This window comes from Heptranchias perlo, chromosome 5 (genome assembly GCF_035084215.1).
Source record: "Heptranchias perlo isolate sHepPer1 chromosome 5, sHepPer1.hap1, whole genome shotgun sequence".
Lineage (NCBI taxonomy): Eukaryota > Metazoa > Chordata > Chondrichthyes > Hexanchiformes > Hexanchidae > Heptranchias > Heptranchias perlo.
Window position 1 is genome coordinate 112445542 of NC_090329.1, and position 19824 is coordinate 112465365.

The window sequence follows — 19824 nt, forward strand, 5'->3', positions numbered from 1 at the left end:
TGCCCGTTGCCAAGGCAATCACCGTGTTCAGACAGAGAGGTAGCAATTGATAGCCAAGTTCCGCACCCATGAGGACGGCCTCAACCGGGATCTTGGGTTCATGTCACGCTACACGTTACCCCACCAGCGAACAAATGTTATCTGTTTTTAATATAATGGGTCATTTGCTGGCTTTCTCTGCCTTCCGGATGTTTCTGCCTCTCTCTGTTTTTTTTCCTGTTTGTTTTTTTGTTGAATGTGTATTCGGGGGTTCTGCAGGTGACACCTCTCTGTCTGAACACGGTGATTGCCTTGGCAACGGGCAGTTGCAGGGGCATTCTGTAAACACCATGTATTGTTCTATATGTATAAATGCGTAGGCTTCAAGGAGCTCCTGAACATTTACCTGAGGAAGGAGGAAGTCTCCGAAAGCTTGTGAATTTAAAATAAAATTGCTGGACTATAACTTGGTGTTGTAAAATTATTTCAAGTGAAGCAAGCGTGAACCTGGGTGCTGCCTTTGCTTTCCTGGAATCCGTGTCTTCACTTCCTCCTTGCTCCTTCAAAATCCATTTTTGAATAAATAGTGAACATCAGATTGCGTCATGTGGGCGCGCATTACGCCCGCTGCTCAGCTCGGAGATGCAAAACCTGGAAGCAAAAATAATTGCCTTCAGTTGAGTTGCAATCACAGATTCTGACGAGCTCACTTCACTTTTCACATGAATTACTTTTTATTTAAGTGTAGTCATTGTTTTATGTTGGGAAATGAAGTAGCCAATTTGTGCCCACAAACAGCAATGAAAAAAATGGCCTGTCAATCTATTTTTGTTAGCATTGGTTGATGGCTAAATTTTGACCTTGCTCTTTTTCAAATAGTACCATGGGATGTTTGACGTCGACCTGAACAGACACAGGGTGCTTTGATTTAATGTCTTATTCAAAAGATGGTTAGAGCAAACATAAAAAACTACTCAGCATTAGTGCTCCATTTATTCAGGCAATGTACCTTATACATCGAGGAAATTTGCCCTTTCCCCTCCCATGTTATATGTTTGAAAGAGGGTTTGAAAGGGTTTAAAAGATCCATCTTAAAGTGGGCAAAAAGCATAAAATAATTTTTACAACATCTGAATTTAAAAAAAAATGTAACACTCACTTCTGATATGTGTTCTTCTACTAAAGAAGTATCTTCTTTACTGATGCACTTTAACCTTTTGCCTTTACCAAACTACTATATGTCAGAAATCTCTCCACTTCAAACAAAATGTCAACAGAACACATTATATTGTAAAAAAAAGTGAAAAAATGTGACTTTGAATCCTTAAAGTACTTGAACACAACTTTCTTACCAAAAAGAGCTCATTGGGTTTTCTGTTTCCATCCAGTTCTATCAAATATTGAGGGTTATGATCAGCCATGTAATCCTGCATGGTTTTTAATTAGAAATATAAAAGGAGCATAAAAATATTCAGAATTGCATTGTAAAGAAAATGTAAAAGTACCATAAATTTTGTGAAAATATCTGCAATAACAAAAAATTGAAGTTATAAATTATGTTCCTACCTTATCTTATATTCTTATTGGGGTCAATTTTAACTGATACCACCAGGCAGGAATCTGGCAGCAGTGGGTCAGCTTCAATTAAAGCAAAATTGGGCAGAGTGTAAAATGAGTGGCTGACCCACTACCTCTTGTATCCCGTCTGGCAGGAACAGTTAAAATCAACCCCATTGTGTTGGGTTTCTGCATATGGCAGACAACCATCTAACCAAAAATAAAGTACAATGTATCCTATCAGTTCCAGAAGGGAAGCTGTGGATAAATGCGCCCTGATCCCTAAATGGCAGTGAATCAAAACTCCAGATTTTTTGTCCATCCCTATATATCCATTAACCATTTCCCTCCATCGACTCTCTTCTTCCCCCCCACCCTTCCCCGGACATAGCAATCCAGCAGGACAGTAATGTAGGAACAAGAGTAGGCCATTTAGTTCATTGTACCTGGATCATACAGGAACCAATGTTACCATATAACATTTCAACAGCCTATATCTATATAAATAATCTTCAATGTGGTTGGCCACCAGATGTACTTTTTGAAGAAATTAATCAACACAGCATCAACTGCTTTTGCAGGGAGTCTTTCTCCCCATAACCACTTACTGGGAGAAAAAAATCTTCTAATATCTAGTTTCACTTAAAACCTATTAATTTTAAACCCGTGTAGTCCAGTTTGCTATTCACAGTCCAAATTAAATAGTCAGAATTTGCCTATTACATTTACGCTTCCACCAACTAAATCAGTAAAACTTGCATGAAATTATTCCATACCTCTAAAGGCCTCAGCATTTTGTCTTTGTAGAGTGTCACATGTTTTTCAATAGTTGAGAGAATATCTTCAGGTCTCCTCACCAAACGTGCAAAAAGATCCGCATCCACTTCTAAATTCTCTTCCTAATTGCAAAATTTGGACAAAACATATTTTATCATGCCTTGAGCTTTAAAGTGATAATTAATAAAATAAGCGGGTAGATCTTGCAGAGAACAGCTGCTATGTAAAAACAAACAGAAAAGATCAGTAATATTTGACACAGAAATACCGTACAATTTCATGTAATGACATGGCAATGTAATATTTTGCTAGAAAAATACATTTCTGAACACTGATCTTGCACAAAAAGAACATTTATTTTACCATGAAAATTTCTACTTTTACATTCATTTTGACTAAAAAGCCTTCCACCACAAGTTACCGACTTGGCATTAAATGCTTAATTACATGAAATATGCATTACCTTTTTTATGTCAAAATATGATATGGGCACTACATTAGATATTTATACTAAAAAATGCAATGAATGTAAAATCACCAAAATTCAGTAAATCTACTTGATTGTTCTCATACTATTTGAACGTGGTTCACTTAAAATAAACCAAATGGAATCACTACTAACAAAAGTGGTTTAACTTCCGTAAGCAATTAGTCAACAACCACCTTCCACCCTCTGTAACTTCAGCTCATCCAAAACTCTGCTGCTCGTCTCCTAACTCGCACCAAGTCCCATTCACCCATCACTCCTGTGCTTGCTGACCTACATTGTCTCCCAGTCCAGTAATGCTTCAATTTTAAAATTCTCATTGTTGTGTTCAAATCCCTCTATGGCCTTGCCCCTCCCTATCTCTGTAACCTCCTCCAGCCCTACAAGCCTGAGATTTCTGCGCTCCTCCAATTCTGGCCTCTTGTAAATCCCTGATTTTCATCGCCCCATCATTGGCGGTCGTGCCTTCAGCTGCCTAGGCCCTATGCTCTGGAATTCCCTCCCGCTCGCCCATCGGCCAGGCTGTCGATTGTATCTATCTCCAGCCTGTGCTTCTTATGAGTGCAGCTTCCTGATAGGAGCAAAAAATCACATCTTTAATTTTCAGTTTATTATTGCAATCATGCAGAAATACAGAGGAAAATAATGCTTACCTCTTCAAGATCTTCAAATTCTTCTTCTATTTCTTGCTCCTCTTCCCCAGTTTCTCCTTTTTTTTTATCTTTCTCTACCTTGTCTGGATCCCATTGTTCTCGCTGGTATATTTTCCCTGTTACAGGGTCTTGACGTTGTCCAGACACACGTTCACATAAGTCATAATCGGGACACTATTAACAAAAATAGACGAAATGCCGTAAAACTTTCCTCCTATAACACCTTGTATAATCTTTCTGATTTTTTTTTGTTACATTTAATCACGCTTCAAATGTTCAAATTCTTTCTTTTAATCATGTGTGCTTGGCAACAGAAGTTATCATTACTGAAACATAACCACAGTGCACAACTCATTTTACCGTACTTGATTCCTTCAAGCAATGTGTTTGCACCTTTTTTGGATTTTTGCCAGATTGTCAATGATCTTCATGGCCCAGAAATTGCTGGAGTGGTGCATTTTGTGGTGAGCGCCGTGAATTTGATATTTTTCTCACCCTTTAGGTCGTATTATTTTTGAGCTGCAAATTGCTGGAAATACAAATTGATAACGGCAACATCAATAAGGCATTTGGGACCGCATGAAATTTAAGAATAGGGAAAGAAACAGAGTGAACAATGGAGAAGGAAATAGGGTGAACAATGGAGAAGGAAATAGGGTGAATTAGTGTCAAATTAGGTTTAGAAAGAGAAATAAAGAGATGGAAAGAAAGATTTGATCAAGAGGGAGAGAAAAAAGAGACAGAAAAGAATTTTTTTTTAAAAAATTTAAATATAGTATTTTAAAAATCTCTAGGGATAATTTATTACCTACAAGAGTGAGACTCCACAGTTTCAACTGTTCCCTTTCTGGGCCTCCAAGGTTGAGTTTCATATCAGAACCATAAATCACATCATTAACAGGGTCCTCGCAACATAAAATAGCAGCCCTAGATGTCTGCAGTGAGATCCATTCGTGTTTACGGCCCAAATCCAGCAATTTCTTGACACTCATGACGAGCTCATGTTTTTGTGAGGCTGACGGCAAAAATCCAGCAATTTGTGCCAATTCGCAACTCATGGCATATCTCTTCCTTGCAGATTGTTGCTGGGTTTTTTTACGCGCTAATAAGGGCGAGAAAGCCTGAGACTAACAGGTAGGTGCCTAGAAAGGCACAGCTTGTGGGCCCGGAGGAGCAGGAGTGCTTCCCTCAGGCCCAACAAGCCTACCTGCACCAACCCCCCAACGATCGCAGATCCCCCCCACCAATCGCGGACCCCCGATCCCTGACCCCGGTCCTCCACCCTCATTCCGATCCTCCGACCCCAATCCTCCCCCTCAACGATCACGGACCCCCGCGATGACCCCCGATCCTGTCACCACAACCCCTCGCCCCCGTGACCGACCCCTGATCCCTCCCCCCCCAACCTATGCGCACCAATGCCAACCTAAGCCCACCATGCCCACCCATGCCCCCCCCCCCCATCCATACAAACAAAAACTTACCTGCAGACTCACCTGAACACATCCTCTCCCTGGCTGGTCTCCCGTCCGACTGAGACCAGTCTGTAACTCAGACAGTCAGTCGGATGGGAAACCACCAAAAAAAACCAAAAGATGTCCTTACGTCAAAATCGTAAGGACGTCCAGGAAACTCATACTATTGGGTTTCCCATCCTCAATTTGACACCCTCGCCCCCTTCCCTGCTTGGGGTCAAAATCATGATGCCAACATGAAACCCAGCTTATTTCCCCCCGTGCAGAATAATGATTCGTTGGTTTATTGCTAAATAACCAGTGCAATGTTGAGCCTTCATTAAGTGGATTGCAGGTACCAGGAACTCCTGACCATAAAATGTGTAAGTGCACTGTCACCATTTTCTTGACCACAGGACAGATATACATAATATCCCATCTAACAATGGTGCCACCAGTGGGAGGTATGGACTTGCAACAGCAACTGCTTGCCTTTGCAACCCAATCAAAGTCGGCACTGAGCCTTCGAGCTTTGAGCTAACACCTTCCAGCAGCTGTTACTCCATGTCGCAGTCTCCTCATCAGCCATTTGACAAACATATGCCTCTAGTGCAGTTGAATGGTCTAAGCAAAACAACTTATGATGTGCCAGTCACCTTGTTATGTGCCAGCCACCTTGATATTCTAGACACCCAAGTCCAATGGCACCAGACTTATTCATCACTAATTGCTTAATCCAAACACTCATGCAAAGGACTCTGGCAAAAAAATATGCCTGGAAGAGATTACAGAGATAGGGAGATGCAAAGTCATGGAGGGATTTGAACACAAGGATGAGAATTTTTTAAATGGCGGCATCGGGGACCAGGAGCAATGTATGTCAGGGGTGATGGATGAACGGAACTCAGAGCAGCAGGAGTTTGGATGAGCTTAAGCTTATGGAGGGTGGAAGGTGGGAGGCCGGCCAGGGGAGCAATGGAATATTCTTGTCTGGAGCTAACAAAAGGATGGATGAGTATATAACGATGTAAATGGTTGTACATAATACTTAATATGCCTTCAGAAAATTTCACTGAAGGATTTTGTCATTTACCAAACAAACACAATAATTGTCATTTTATCACGTAGCAGTATAGTCTGTTTGATAGATTAAAGTAGTAACACGGGAATCAAAGTCAATTTACCTTAATATTAATGATGAAGTCAGGAGTTAGAGTCAGATTTTTTATGATCTCTATTTGCTCTGGAATCCTCCAGTATTCCTCAGAAAGAGAAGGAAATCCACACAAAATGTAGCCTAAAAAGATTTTTTTTTTTATTAGTGCTTCTTAACACAGTTCTGGTTAAAACTTAATGAAATATATATATTAGATACTCAGGGTGTGTAAATAGAACTGTTCCTTAAAAGAAGAAAAATATATAATTCACAATGAACTGTAAAAAACATATTTGCTGCAGTTTATTGCTTTCCAAGGTCCAAGTATTTTTTTGCCTCTTCATTAGTATTTTTTAAGAGAAAAAAATAAAAGGCAACCATTCCATATATATATATATACTATATTCCTTTTGGAAAGCCAGAACCATTAAAAGCATTGTATGATTTATCTTTTCATCACTTTTATGATATGAATTGACCTAAACTCCTCCAGAAAGAACCTACTCTCCTCCCCTCTTGAGGAGATTTGGCATTGCTTTTTCCTGTCACTGCTAGATGCAAGGATAAACAGTTTCATTTTGGGGGAAAAAAACAGTTTTTGAAATGGGGCTGATCAGGAGATGAGCTGTCACAAGTAGTGGATTAGGCATCAAAGAAAATGTCCAAAATTAGTTTGCATCTCAGTTCTCTTAGTGCTCTTGCTTGTGGATCTTCTGCATCCTCTTCCTAGACCTGGTCTTCTGTATTAACTATTTCACCATCTACCTCTCCTTACTCCTCTGGGAGTTCTATCTCCAGGTCTTTCTGCAGAGCAAAATTATGCAGGACAAAATAGGCAACCACGATTCAAGAAATTCTGCTTGGCAAATAATGTTGAGCACCCTTACCTATCCAGACACCTGGGGGGTCAATTTTAACTCAGGGCGGGATTGGTGCATGGGGGGCCCGAAGCGGGTGGATCACCTGGAAGTCATGAAGGAAGCAGGGCTTGGTCAAGCTGGCAGGAATTATGTCAGGTCTGGCGGGTGGGAGCCGGACGCCGTTGGAAACCCAAAGGAACAGTCACCAGCATAAGGCAAGTACAGGGAGAAAGGGTTGCAGAGCCAATGCCAGTCAGGGGAGGGAGGTACAAGACCCAGGCTGGGGACATCCAAGGACTTCTTGCAGAGACCTGGGGAGCATTGCAGGCCCACTGGGAATTTCACATGAAAGTAAAGTTTTTAATGTACCATGGCCTCTTCTGGCCACACTATCACCATGGTAAAACTATCTGGGTTTAGCTCTGTGTGGGGCCTCCCAAATCCATGAGTTAAAAGGGGTTGCGGCGCCGATGACATCATCGGGCCCAACTTTTAGATTTAAATTAGGCCCCCTCCTGCTTGCAGTGGGAACCGTTGCCAAATTCAATGCCAGTGAAGATAAAATGTCACCAGCCGGGAACCATGCAACTGTGGCCTGGTAAGTGGTCTGCCATGCACCGCTCCTGCCAGATTGGCTGGGGGGGGCGGTGGGGGGGTGGGAAGAGGTAAAATGATTGCCTGAATTTTCCTTTCAGCATCCCAATGGCTTGTTCAGTGTGAATTCTGGTTGTTACATGAGCATTGTTGTAGCACTCCTCTGCAGCATTGGTACTGACAAAATGAGGTTGTGAGCAGCAGATAGCCTTTGGCACCAAGCAGTCATCTTTTCATTTGATCATAATGTTGTATTAGTGCTGGGACACTAAACTGCCAAAGTATAAAGGCATTTTGGCAGCATAAACTGCATTAACACGCAAGAATCTGTGCCTGTGATCACAGATTTACTGCACATTCAGGGAATAAATTCCCTTTCACTGCTCTAATTTTGGGAGCATGTATTGCCACAACTGCAATCAATGGCTCTTGGCACTCTAAGAAATCTTACAGCTTTATCAAAGTTTATCACTTTCTCATTTATCTACTAAAACTACTGAAAAATTGTATAAATTGTGCAGTCTTGGCAAAGAGGACATTTGTGACTTTCCTGATGCAAGTATGCGCAGCGAATTGGCTGATTTGACAGAAACATCTAATGGCTCCCTGCAAGGAGCCTATTGCATAAATGTTCAATGCTGTTATGACCTTCTCTGCTACTGTGAGAGTGCTCAGTGCTGTTGACTTTGTCTGAAGCTCTGTAGCAACAAAGATAGCTCCTCCAGAGCTTCTTGGCTAAATTGCAGGCTCCTGAGAAATATTTAAGAAAGAGCATATGGGCTTACATAATCCGCTGACTGGATACTGCTGGGAGGGTCTGCTTCTCTGTGGGTGCTGCCCATTCAGCCTCCTGCCGCTCCTTCTCCTTTTCATCCTTCAACGTGTATAATGGGATTCACTAATTTTCCTGCAGGACAACCCTCTCCATGGGGAAGGGATATTGTAGCTTCAGATGTAGACAATGCAAATTTATGGCCAAAATGTTTTCAGCTCAAATAAAACTAGAGCGTTTTTACATTTTAAGAAACCACTTCTGCCTTGATCAGCTGAGCCTGGCAAGAATTCCTGCTTTATGCAAGTGGCCATTAGAAGGGTAGACGCAAAGGTGGATATAATGGAATTTATAGAATCATAGAATCATAGAAGTTACAACATGTCCATGTCGCCCAGTTTATACCACTAAGCTAGTCCCAATTGCCTGCACTTGGCCCATATCCCTCTATACCCATCTTACCCATGTAACTGTCCAAATGCTTTTCAAAAGACAAAATTGTACCCGCCTCTACTACTGCCTCTGGCAGCTCGTTCCAGACACTCACCACCCTTTGAGTGAAAAAATTGCCCCTCTGGACCCTTTTGTATCTCTCCCCTCTCACCTTAAATCTATGTCCCCTCGTTATAGACTCCCCTACCTTTGGGAAAAGATTTTGACTATCTACCTTATCTATTGCCCTCATTATTTTATAGACTTCTATAAGATCACCCCTTAACCTCCGACTCTCCAGGGAAAAAAGTCCCAGTCTATCTAACCTCTCCCTATAAGTCAAATTTAGGAGAGATTACGTCATCGTGTCCTAAATCTGTCATGTGCAAGACTGCATCAATAGGAGGGCAGGTGCTTCTTCAGCCTGCTCCCACAGCACAAATGAGGCAGAAACCCTACTGATCTAGACTCCATCTCAAATTCCAGACTCCCGTGGAAGAAGCACCAAATTAGCCTCTCCTCCACCCCAGGAATTTCAGAGCACCTGGCTTCATCCACAAATCCCTTCATGGCCTTACCTACCCTACCTCTCAACCTCCTCCAGCATTACATCCTTTCCTGTATCCTCCGGTCTTCTGACTCTGGCTTCTTGTGCATCCCTGACCATTCAAGCTTTAGGTTCCTCGGCCTTGTTTTTTGGAACTCACTCCCTTGACTACTTCAGCTCTTTATCTCCTTTCCTAACTTTAAAAGCAGTCTCAAAGCATATCTCTTCAATAAAGCTTTCAGTTACCTCTCCTAGTCCTCCTAAAAAGGCTTATTGTCCAGTCCTTTTCTCCTCAGGATGTTTTCTACCTTAAACATGCCATATGAATGCAAGTTCTTGGTGTTGTACTCACCATGATGAGCAACCTCTGGAGAGCGGAGTTTGTCCAAAATCAAATTCATTACAAGTTCCTCATAAATACTCTCACCTCTATGTAGGTATTCCTGGAACTAAAGGAAAATTTGTAAGATTATACAGGTTACTAATAAAGCTGCTCAGGCCTTACACAGTCTCACTTTAATATTTTGATGAATTTGTTTTCAATATATTCAGTATTATTGTTTTTCCAGGGTGCAAGTTTATAAAAGGCTTCACAGATTCCAACATTTAATGGAGTTACAAGGCACAAAACCTCGAGCAAGATTGCTAGAGGTTAAGGAATCTTGACTGAGAAAAAAGCAAGACGGATGATAGGAGGCTTTTTGTGTATACTCTGTCCCAACTGACACTCAATTTCTAAATTGCTTTGGCACTGCAGAGGACCAGGAAGGATGTTAATCTTTGCTTCTATAACGACTAGCACTTGTTGATAGACCAGCCACGTAAGTCAGCAAATGGCAGCTGTTTTTCAGCTGTAAGACCAAATATGATGGGTTTCCAACAAGCCTCGAGAAACTGAGTAACATTTTCAGTTTCTTATAATAGGAGGATAAACTAATTTACTTACCAACCTCTTTTTTGTTTTCCAAGTTTCTCCCTTCCTCTTGAAAGTGCTGACTCTGCTTGGGATATAATTTCACTGACCCCAGCAACGTTTTGCTGCCTCGCCAAAATTGCCATTTCTCATGTGTGAGCATTCGACTATGGAGGACATCAAGGTCTAGCATAACTCTGTTCTCACCCATTATCCAGATAGAAAAACTTTATAGCAGGTGTCACTGGTCAGTAATCAAGGGCAGGAACCCTAGCTGATTTTTCCCCTTCCAACCCAGGTCTGCTGAAGTGAATTGTGCAGCTCCCCCAACTTCTTCTCCAGCTGAAATCAGGATCCATACCCGTAAACTTCTGATTTGCATATCTTAATATTGCACCAGGAAGTGTCTTTAACCACTAGATCAAGGATAACTTTCCACAAACTATATGAGGAGTACCTTAAATTGAAAATTCGTTCCTCCCCCAAAGTAAAATATATCATCCAAAACAAAATACTTGCAGAAAAAATGGCAAATAATAAATGGAGAATAAGGTGCCCATCAGCATAAATTTACTGATCTTGCAAGAAAGCTTACCACATGCAATCTTAAGGTATTCACAAATCATTCTTGGTGACATAACTGAATGAATGTAGGAAGAAGTATGCATTAATACCATATATACGTTCACTGCTTTTAGTTCACTTCTTTCCAACACCATTCATATATTTAATGATATGTATTAATAATTTCAACATTTTGATTAGCTCTTGATCATCCTTTCAAGCTCACTTGATGATTCCACAAGTAATTGAAAGATGTTCTTATGACACACACCATGCTCTGCAATACACTCTTTACTTGTGACATAGGCTGCACCTTACAATATTACCAGTTTGATGTAAAATTTATTCCATTTTTTAAAAAAGTTTAGATTCTTCAAAGAGAATTACTTTTTTTGAGATTTTGTAGGTTTGATTAAATAGTAATAATTGCGTGCTATAATAAATAATTAAATTTAGCCCTGTATTTGAGGGGGGATTCTACTAGAAGTGCTCAAAATTATGAAAATGCGTACATAGTGAAAGATTATTTCCACTGCTTGGTAACTGTCACAAAGGCATAGGATAAGTACTCTAAGCATGAAGGAAGTGGTTAGAATCATATTATTCCTGAAAAGGATTATTGGAATGTCTATTACCTTAGGTGGCTAATGAAGTTGAGTCAATCATGACATTTGGCAAATAGGCTGAGCTAGAGAGTAAGATGAAGCAGAAAAAGGGGGGGTATGACAGATGTCAGGTTGATAATACAAGTGAGAGCCAGGCTGAATATGGAAAGTACAGAGGGGCAGTGAAAAACAAAATAAGAGGGGCAATGAAAGAGTAACATAGGAACAGGAGTAGGCCAGACAGCCCCTCGTGCCTGCTCCGCCATTCAATAAGATCATGGCTGATCTGTGATCTAGCTCCATATACCTGCCTTTGGCCCATATCCCCTTATATCTTTGGTTGCCAAAAAGCTATCTATCTCACATTTAAATTTAGCAATTGAGCTAGCATCAATTGCCGTTTCCGGAAGAGAGTTCCAAACCTCTACCACCCTTTGTGTGTAGAAATGTTTTCTAATCTCACGCCTGAAAGGTCTGGCTCTAATTTTTAGACTGTGTCCCCTACTCCTAGGATCCCCAACCAGCGGAAATAGTTTCTCTCCATCCACCCTATCCGTTCCCCTTAATATCTTATAAACTTCGATCAGATCACCCCTTAACCTTCCAAACTCTAGAGAATACAACCCCAATTTGTGTAATCTCTCCCCGTAACTTAACCCTTGAAGTCCGGGTATCATTCTAGTAAACCTACGCTGCACTCCCTCCAAGGCCAATATGTCCTTCCGAAGGTGCGGTGCCCAGAACTGCTCACAGTACTCCAGGTGCGGTCTAACCAGGGTTTTGTATAGCTGCAGTATAACTTCTGCCCCCTTGTACTCCAGTCCTCTAGATGTAAAGGCCAGCATTCCATTAGTCTTCTTGATTATTTTCTGCACCTGTTCATGACACTTCAATGATCTATGTACCTGAACCTCTAAGTCCCTTTGGACATCCACAGTTTTTAACTTTTTACCATTTAGAAAGTACCCTGTTCTATCCTTTTTTGATCCAAAGTGGATGACCTCACATTTGTCTACATTGAATTCAATTTGCCACAATGTTGCCCATTCACCTAATCTATCAATATCCCTTTGTAATTTTATGTTTTCATCTACAATGCTTACAATGCCACCAACCTTTGTGTCATCGGCAAACTTAGATGAGACTTTCTATGCCTTCATCTAAGTCATTAATAAATATTGTGAATAACTGAGGCCCCAAGACAGATCCCTGCGGGACTCCACTAGTCACATCCTGCCAATGTGAATACTCACCCATCATCCCTACTCTCTGTCGCCTTTCGCTCAGCCAATTTCGTAACCAAGTCTGTACTTTTCCCTCGATTCCATGGGCTTCTATCTTAGCTAACAGTCTCTTATGTGGGACCTTATCAAATGCCTTCTGGAAGTCCATATAAATAACATCCATTGACATTCCCCTGTCCACTACTTTAGTCACCTCTTCAAAAAATTCAATCAGGTTTGTCAGGCACGACCTACCTTTCACAAATCCATGCTGGCTCTCCCTGATTAACTGAAAATTCTCGAGGTGTTCAGTCACCCTATCCTTAATTATAGACTCCAGCAATTTCCCCACAACAGATGTTAGGCTAACTGGTCTATAATTCTCCGGTTTCCCTCTCTCTCCTTTCTTAAAAAGCGGAGTGACATGTGCAATTTTGCAATCTAGAGGGACAGTTCCTGAATCTAGAGAACTTTGAAAGATTATAGTTAGGGCATCTGCAATCTGCTCACCTACTTCCTTTAAAACCCTGGGATGGAAACCATCTGGTCCTGGGGATTTGTCACTCTTTAGTGCTATTATCTTTTTCATCACTGTTGCTTTACTTATGTTAATTTTATCGAGTCCCTGTCCCCGATTCAATATTAGTTTTCTTGGGATTTCCAGCATGCTATCCTCTTTTTCTACTGTAAATACTGACGCAAAGTAATTATTCAACATGTCCGCCATTTCCCCATTGTCAACGACAATATCCCCACTTTCAGTTTTTAAGGGGCCAACACTGCTCCTAACCACCCTCTTTTTCCTAATATAACTATAAAAGTTCTTTGTATTGGCTAACATAAAAGGGAAACCAAAAGTCTTTTGTAGACATATAAATAGTAAACGGGTAGTGACAGGATGGGTGGGGCCGATTAGGGAACAAAAAGGAGATCGACGAATGGAGGCAGAGGGCATGGCTGAGGTACTAAATGAGTACTTTGCATCTGTCTTTACCAAGGAAGAAGATGCTGCCAAAATCACAGTAAATGGGGAGATAGTTGAGATACTGAATGGGGTGAAAATTGATAAAGGGGAGGTACTAGAAAGGTTGGCTATGCTTAAAGTAGATAAGTCACCCAGTCCAGATGGGATGCATCCTAGGTTGCTGAGGGAAGTAAAAATGGAAATTGAAGAGGTGCTGGCCATAATCTTCCAATCCTCCTTAGATATGGGAGTGGTACCAGAGGACTGGTGAACTGCAAATGTGACACCCTTGTTCAAAAAAGGATGTAAAGATAAACCTAGCAATTACAGGCCAGTTAGTTTAACCTCGGTGGTGGGGAAGCTTTTAGAAACGATAATCCGGGACAAAATTAATGGTCACTTGGACAAGTGTGGATTAATGAAGGAAAGCCAGCATGGATTTGTTAAAGGCAAATCATGTTTAACTAACTTGATTGAGTTTTTTGATGAGTTAACAGAGAGGGTTGATGAGGGTAATGTGATTGATGTTGTGTATATGGACTTTCAAAAGGCATTTGATAAAGTGCCACATAATAGGCTTGTCAGCAAAATTGAAGCCCATGTAATAAAAGGGGCAGTGGCAGCATGGATATGAAATTGGCTAAATGACAGGAAACAGAGAGTAGTGGTGAACGTTTGTTTCTCGGACTGGGGGAAGGTATACAGTGATGTTCCCCAGGAGTCGGTACTAAGACCGCTGCTTTTTTTGATATACATTAATGACTTGGACTTGGGTGTACAGGGCACAATTTCAAAATTTGTAGATAACACAAAACTTGGAAGTGTAGAAAATAGTGAGGAGGATAGTGATAGACTTCAAGAGGACATAGACAGGCTGGTGGTTTAGGCAGACACATGGCAGATGAAATTTAATGCAGAGAAGTGCGAAGTGTTACATTTTGGCAGGAAGAACGAGGAGAGGCAATACAAACTAAATGGTACAATTCTAAACGGGGTGCAGGAACAGAGAGACCTGGGTTACATGTGCACAAATCATTGAAGGTGGCAGGTTAAGAAAGCGATTAAAAAAGTATATAGGATTCTGGGCTTCATAAATAGAGGCATAGAGTACAAATACAAGGAAGTTATGTTGAACCTTTATAAAACATTGGTTCGGCTGCAATTGGAATATTGTGTCCAATTCTGGGCACTGCACTTTAGGAAGGATGTGAAGGCCTTAGAGAGGGTGCAGAAAAGATTTACTAGAATGGTTCCAGGAATGAGGGACTTCATTTATGTGGATAGATTGGAGAAGCTGGTGTTGTTCTCCTTCGAGCAGAGAAGATTGAGAGGAGAATGATAGAAGTGTTCAAAATCATGACTGGTTTAGATAAAGTAAATAAGGAGAAACTGTTCCCATTGGCGGAAGGGTCGAGAACCAGAGGGCACAGATTTAAGGTGATTGGTAAAAGAACCAGAGGCGACATGAGGAAATAAAAATTACGCGAGTTGTTATGATCCGGAATGCATTGCCTAAAAGGATAATGGATGCAGATTCAATCGTGGCTTTCAAAAAGGAATTGGATAAATACTTGAAGGGAAAAAAATTGCAGGGACACGGGGAAAGAGCAGGGGAATGGGACTAACTGGATGGCTCTTACAAAGAGCCGGCACAGGCTCGATAGGCCGAATGGCCTCCTTCTGTGCTGTAACGATTCTATGATTCTATGATTTCAGGTGGAATTAAATACTTGAAGAAGAAAAATACTACCTGAAGAACAAGGAAGTGGGATCACAATAAATAGCTCTGACGTGGAATGAACACCCGTACAGGCGTGATGGGTGAATGTCACCCTTCGGTGGTGAAATTTCAGTGATTCTGAGAGTAACACTGCACCTGGCCTATCCACAATTCCTTTGTTCAGCATATTCATGTATGTGTTATTGTTCATTAAAATTGCTGAATCTTAGATGTCATTGCAAAATAATCAACAAGGGAACAGCTCTTTTAGAACAGGCTCAAAGATCACTTATCAATTTATATCTGGTAAATAACAGGAAAATCTTAGTAAAATGGCCACTTTCTTGCCTGTAAAATATTAGCAATAATCTACATTGTTCAGAAGCTAGATGAGAAATCTTACAAGCATGCTGTATAAATTCAGTTTCATATACCTATTATACCTCAGATTCACATGAAGTATGTATTTGAAATAACTTAACTTTAAAAAATTAAATTAAATTTTAATAATTTTAAAAAAATTATTTCTCTTTCCTCCCAGAAAAATGTGTGGTTTATTACAGTACTAGACAAGAACTACATTTCTTTACCTTTTGCCCAGTTTCTGTGTTTTCATCAATGTTCTGTTGTATAAGATGCTGAGCTGTAATCAAAATATCAAGTATCCATGACAACAAATATTTTGAAAGAATAAACATGTTATTATTGTAAAACCATATCCAATCTAACACTTACGTTCAACTAATATTGACTTCCAAGCCTCTGCCAAGTTTTTAGCTAGAGTAGTTTTCCCAACACACTGCAACAAAATGCACAATTGGTCATTTACAGTTTCAGGATTTATTGATTTCTGAATATTAAAGCTATCTTACATTACAATAGTTACTAGTTCTAAGAAAAATCTTTGATAATTTGTAACTTGGATAACATTGGAATACAGTGATTTCAGGTACAAACATCACTTGATTACATTCTTATATGTACAACATTTGGTTGTAATACCCTTTCCTAATGCAAATAACCATACTAAAATTATTACCATATACAGTTAAGTGTCACACAATATTACTTTAGAAGAATTATAATTGCTTACTGGTTTCCCCACAATGAGGAAACATGTGGGTTTTGACAGCAAAATCTCTCTCTCGGATTCATTTTCATCAAATGTATCTGTAAAGACCAGCTGCTCCTTCTTATATTTTGCTGCTTCCATGTCATCAACAACCTATTGTTAAAAACAGAAATCATGTTGGATCAATGGGTTTTATATAATAGATGACAAATTAAAGAATTTGTATGATTTTTAGCTTTTTTAAATGAGTTTATAATGTGCCTTTATACTTCCAATTTTTTTAAGCGTTTTTGTTTTCAAAGTCTGAAATATGTGTCTTATAAGACATATGTCCAAACAGTATTGCTTCATGGTTTAGAATCCTAGGAATACAATGGAAGGGCTTCCTCCAGCTTATGCACAAGATCCAGGACCAAGCTGTGAGGTGGATTTATGACAAAAAGACATAGTGGCTACAAGGAGGGAGAGCGTCAACCAACACTAAGCTGTCCATGCTGTGGTCAGTGAGCTGATAACATTGCACTCACTCATCTTACTAAGTACCCTGGTGGAAGTCATGGAAGGCATACTTCTTTGTTAAAGCCTCTCACATGAGTACCTAGATTAAGCAGTTAGTGGTGAGTAAGCCAAGTACACTGCATTAGACTGGGTAACAGTTTCTTGACAGCATTATCTGGAGGCTGGGTATGAGTACACACACTCAAAGAGCCAAAGCTTACCATGATCAAGCTACAAAGAGGTAAGCAGCAGCTGCTGAAGTTCTGCACCTCCAACTGGTGGAACCACCATTTAGTAGGTTGTGTGTCCATGCTGTAGTCAGTGAGCTGATAACAGTATACTCACTCATCTTACTGTGAGTTGTACTTTTCACCTGCCTTTTTTTTTGATTATGCCTCTGAAGCACCTTGGGATATTTTTCAACAATAAATGCTATATAAATGGAAGTTGTTGTTGTCTTACACCCAGCTGATCAAAAAGAATTTTTTTCAAAAAACATTTTTATGACTGCGCTACTGCACCCTTAGGCCAGCCAGTTCCCCCTCACTCCACACTATGGGCTCGATTTTACAATGGTGGCAGGTTGGCAGCATGGTGTTTTCATTCCATCGTTTTTTAATTAATTTATTTAGTTTCCTGTTCCCTGATCCGGCCCTTCACCAGGTTTCACCACGCATGAATCAGAAGCGGTGGGCAAGCCACCCAGGAAAGTTAAAAATCTTTCTAAGTACTTAAACTGTCACAGGTAAAGTGCCTTAAGTAGCTCAAAGAGGTACATTTGGCTCTTTAAATGTCATCCCGCTGGCTTTAATTGCTGGCGGGACTTCCGTTTGTGGGTTGCCTGCACGCACACAGGTGGTCCCAGGGAAACTCGGAAGTCGGCAGGTTGGAGCTGGCTTCCGAACCCGAATGGGATTTCTGCGATTTTCGGAGTTCCCCCCGCCCCCAAGGCATACATAATTGCCTCCTAAAATCACCCCTATACGAATCCAGCACAAGACCATTTCCAATAATAGGTAATGGAGTCATGCAGCGCATACTCAGAAACACAGAGGTGCCAATTTTCGGATGGCCGAGCGGGTGCGTTGGGGGCGGGGGGGCTCATAAAAGGGGGAATCCCGGAGTGGGTCCGGAGCCTGGCTCCAACTCGCCCACTTCCTCATTCCCCAATGACGCGATCGGGTGCGCGCGCAGCTCCAGAATGCGGGACTCCGACCGGCAATTAAAGCCAGCGGGAAGACAATTCACATACTTATTTAGATAGTTGAGGTCCTTGACAGACCTCATTGACAGGAGATTTTGGCAGGGGTGCAATTTTCAAGTATCCTCAGCGTGTTTCCCGTGCTGTGGGAAACACTCCCTGTTGAAGCAGACGTGTTTCAGCCAGCAGCCAGTGGGAGAGGCAAAGGATTCTTTGACAGGTGGGGGGAAACCTCATTTATTGCAGCAGGGCACTCTGTCACTTCAGACAAACTTTTGGCTGCAACACCTTTGTATTTCCACTCAAAGTTATTAATTTATATCCTAAACTCTGCTGTGCAAACACATTTACCTACTTTGCGGACCCCCTCAAACTCATACCGTCAGGATGGGAGGCGCCAAAGCTGCATTCATCACTTCATCCGAGGACGAGCAACATCACCAGCCTCGCCAGGCACGCCGTCCACCTCTGTCACGTGGAGCTCCACAACACAGTGCTGCGCCACAGGCACCTGCACAACAGCACGGAGGGCAGCAACAGAGAGAGCGGCATCGCAGGAGGCACTACCCTCGCCACATGGTCTACAGACCGAGGCTCAGCTTCCCGGACCTCTCTGAGGAGCAGTGCAAATGGAGGCTCAGACTTAGTCGCCAGGTAGTCGCGGACATCTGCAGCCTCCTTCATGCCGAGCTGCTCCCGGCTGGCCCAAGCAGCATCTTCTTACCTGTCGCTTTCAAAGTCACCACTGCCCTCAACTTCATTGCCTCCGGATCCTTCCTGCCACCGGGGACATCGCCGGGGTCTCTCAGTCGTCTGCACACAAGTGCATAAGGCAGGTCACCGACGGCTTGTTTTGCAGGGCCTCGCACTATATCAACTTCCCCATGGATGACCTCAGCCAGATGGAGAGGACAGTCGGATTCCACGCTGTGGCTGGCTTCCCATGGGTGCAGGGTGTAATCGATTGCACCCACATAGCAATACGAGCACCTCCACACGAGCCAGGACTGTTCATCAACAGGAAGGGTTATCACTCCATCAACACTCAGCTCATCTGTGACGACCGCAAGAGATTCCTTCACGTGTGCGCCAGATGCCCTGGCAGCTGCCACGATTCCTGGAGTCCAACATCCCGCCCCTCTTCCACGTACCCAAAACCCGCAAGGGCTGGCTCCTCGGGGACAAGGGCTACCCCCTGCACACGTGGCTCATGACACCTCTGAGGAACCCCACCACTGAGCAACAGCGTTGATATAATGACAGCCACATCGCTACCAGGTCTACAATTGGGCATGCGATAGGACTGCTCAAGATTCGCTTCGGGTGCCTTCATCGTTCTGGGGGAGCGGTTCAATACTAGCCAGACAGAGTGGGATGCACAACATGGCACAATAGAGAGGGGTGCCCCTGGGGGAGGCCCCATCCACATCTGCCACCCATATTGAGGAGGAGGAGGAGGAGGCCGAGGAGGAGGAGCAACCCATGGGCAGAACTGCGGTTCACCTGGCTGCTTGTGAGGCCAGGGAGTCACTGATGTGTGAACGGTTCTCCTAACATCAGACAGTGTGAAGAGTCTCGTCCTCACCACCAGTGGATACACCAGCCCCCTCCCCTGCCCCCTGCACAAAATAGTCATGCTATTACACCTACACCCAATGTAGAGTGACCCAATGGGTGGCATCAAGTGTGGGTGTTCATGGTGAACCTCATGAAAGGGACTTATTGCAGAAGCCAGTCAACAATGGTCAAGACGTGGCAGTAGTGGTGATAATAATAAGATTTATTGTGAGTGGAAA

The 19824-nt window shown here is 42.1% G+C and overlaps 2 protein-coding genes across 2 annotated transcripts in view; both read right to left on the reverse strand.

The window, feature by feature from the left end:
• ak9 (adenylate kinase 9) overlaps positions 1–6640 on the reverse strand; it is a 404375-nt gene extending 397735 nt beyond the window's left edge. Inside the window, exons 1-5 of the mRNA XM_067985304.1 lie at positions 6568–6640; positions 6092–6204; positions 3454–3627; positions 2313–2435; positions 1332–1406 (exon numbers count right to left, since the gene is read on the reverse strand). Coding sequence (XP_067841405.1) covers positions 1332–1406; positions 2313–2435; positions 3454–3627; positions 6092–6204; positions 6568–6640 — 558 coding nt within the window. The remainder of the gene's footprint in view (positions 1–1331; positions 1407–2312; positions 2436–3453; positions 3628–6091; positions 6205–6567) is intronic.
• A 194-nt stretch (positions 6641–6834) lies between these two features.
• LOC137322192 (adenylate kinase 9-like) lies at positions 6835–18712 on the reverse strand. The gene is made up of 6 exons (XM_067985305.1): positions 18596–18712; positions 16351–16482; positions 15993–16056; positions 15848–15900; positions 9577–9717; positions 6835–6867 (listed from the first exon to the last, which is right to left on the reverse strand). Exons 1-6 carry the CDS (start codon positions 18710–18712, stop codon positions 6835–6837), a joined length of 540 nt encoding a protein of 179 aa, XP_067841406.1.
• Between the last annotated feature and the right edge of the window lie 1112 nt (positions 18713–19824).

Coding starts and splice junctions, on each gene's coding strand:
- LOC137322192 (XM_067985305.1), bottom strand. CDS start 18,712: ATGAAGGAGGCTGCAGATGTCCGCGACTACCTGGCGACTAAGTCTGAG. Junction 15,901..15,992: donor GAAGTCAATATTAGTTGAAC/GTAAGTGTTAGA, acceptor TTTTGATTACAG/CTCAGCATCTTATACAACAG. Junction 6,868..9,576: donor ATTCATATGGCATGTTTAAG/GTAGAAAACATC, acceptor TTTGCTCTGCAG/AAAGACCTGGAGATAGAACT.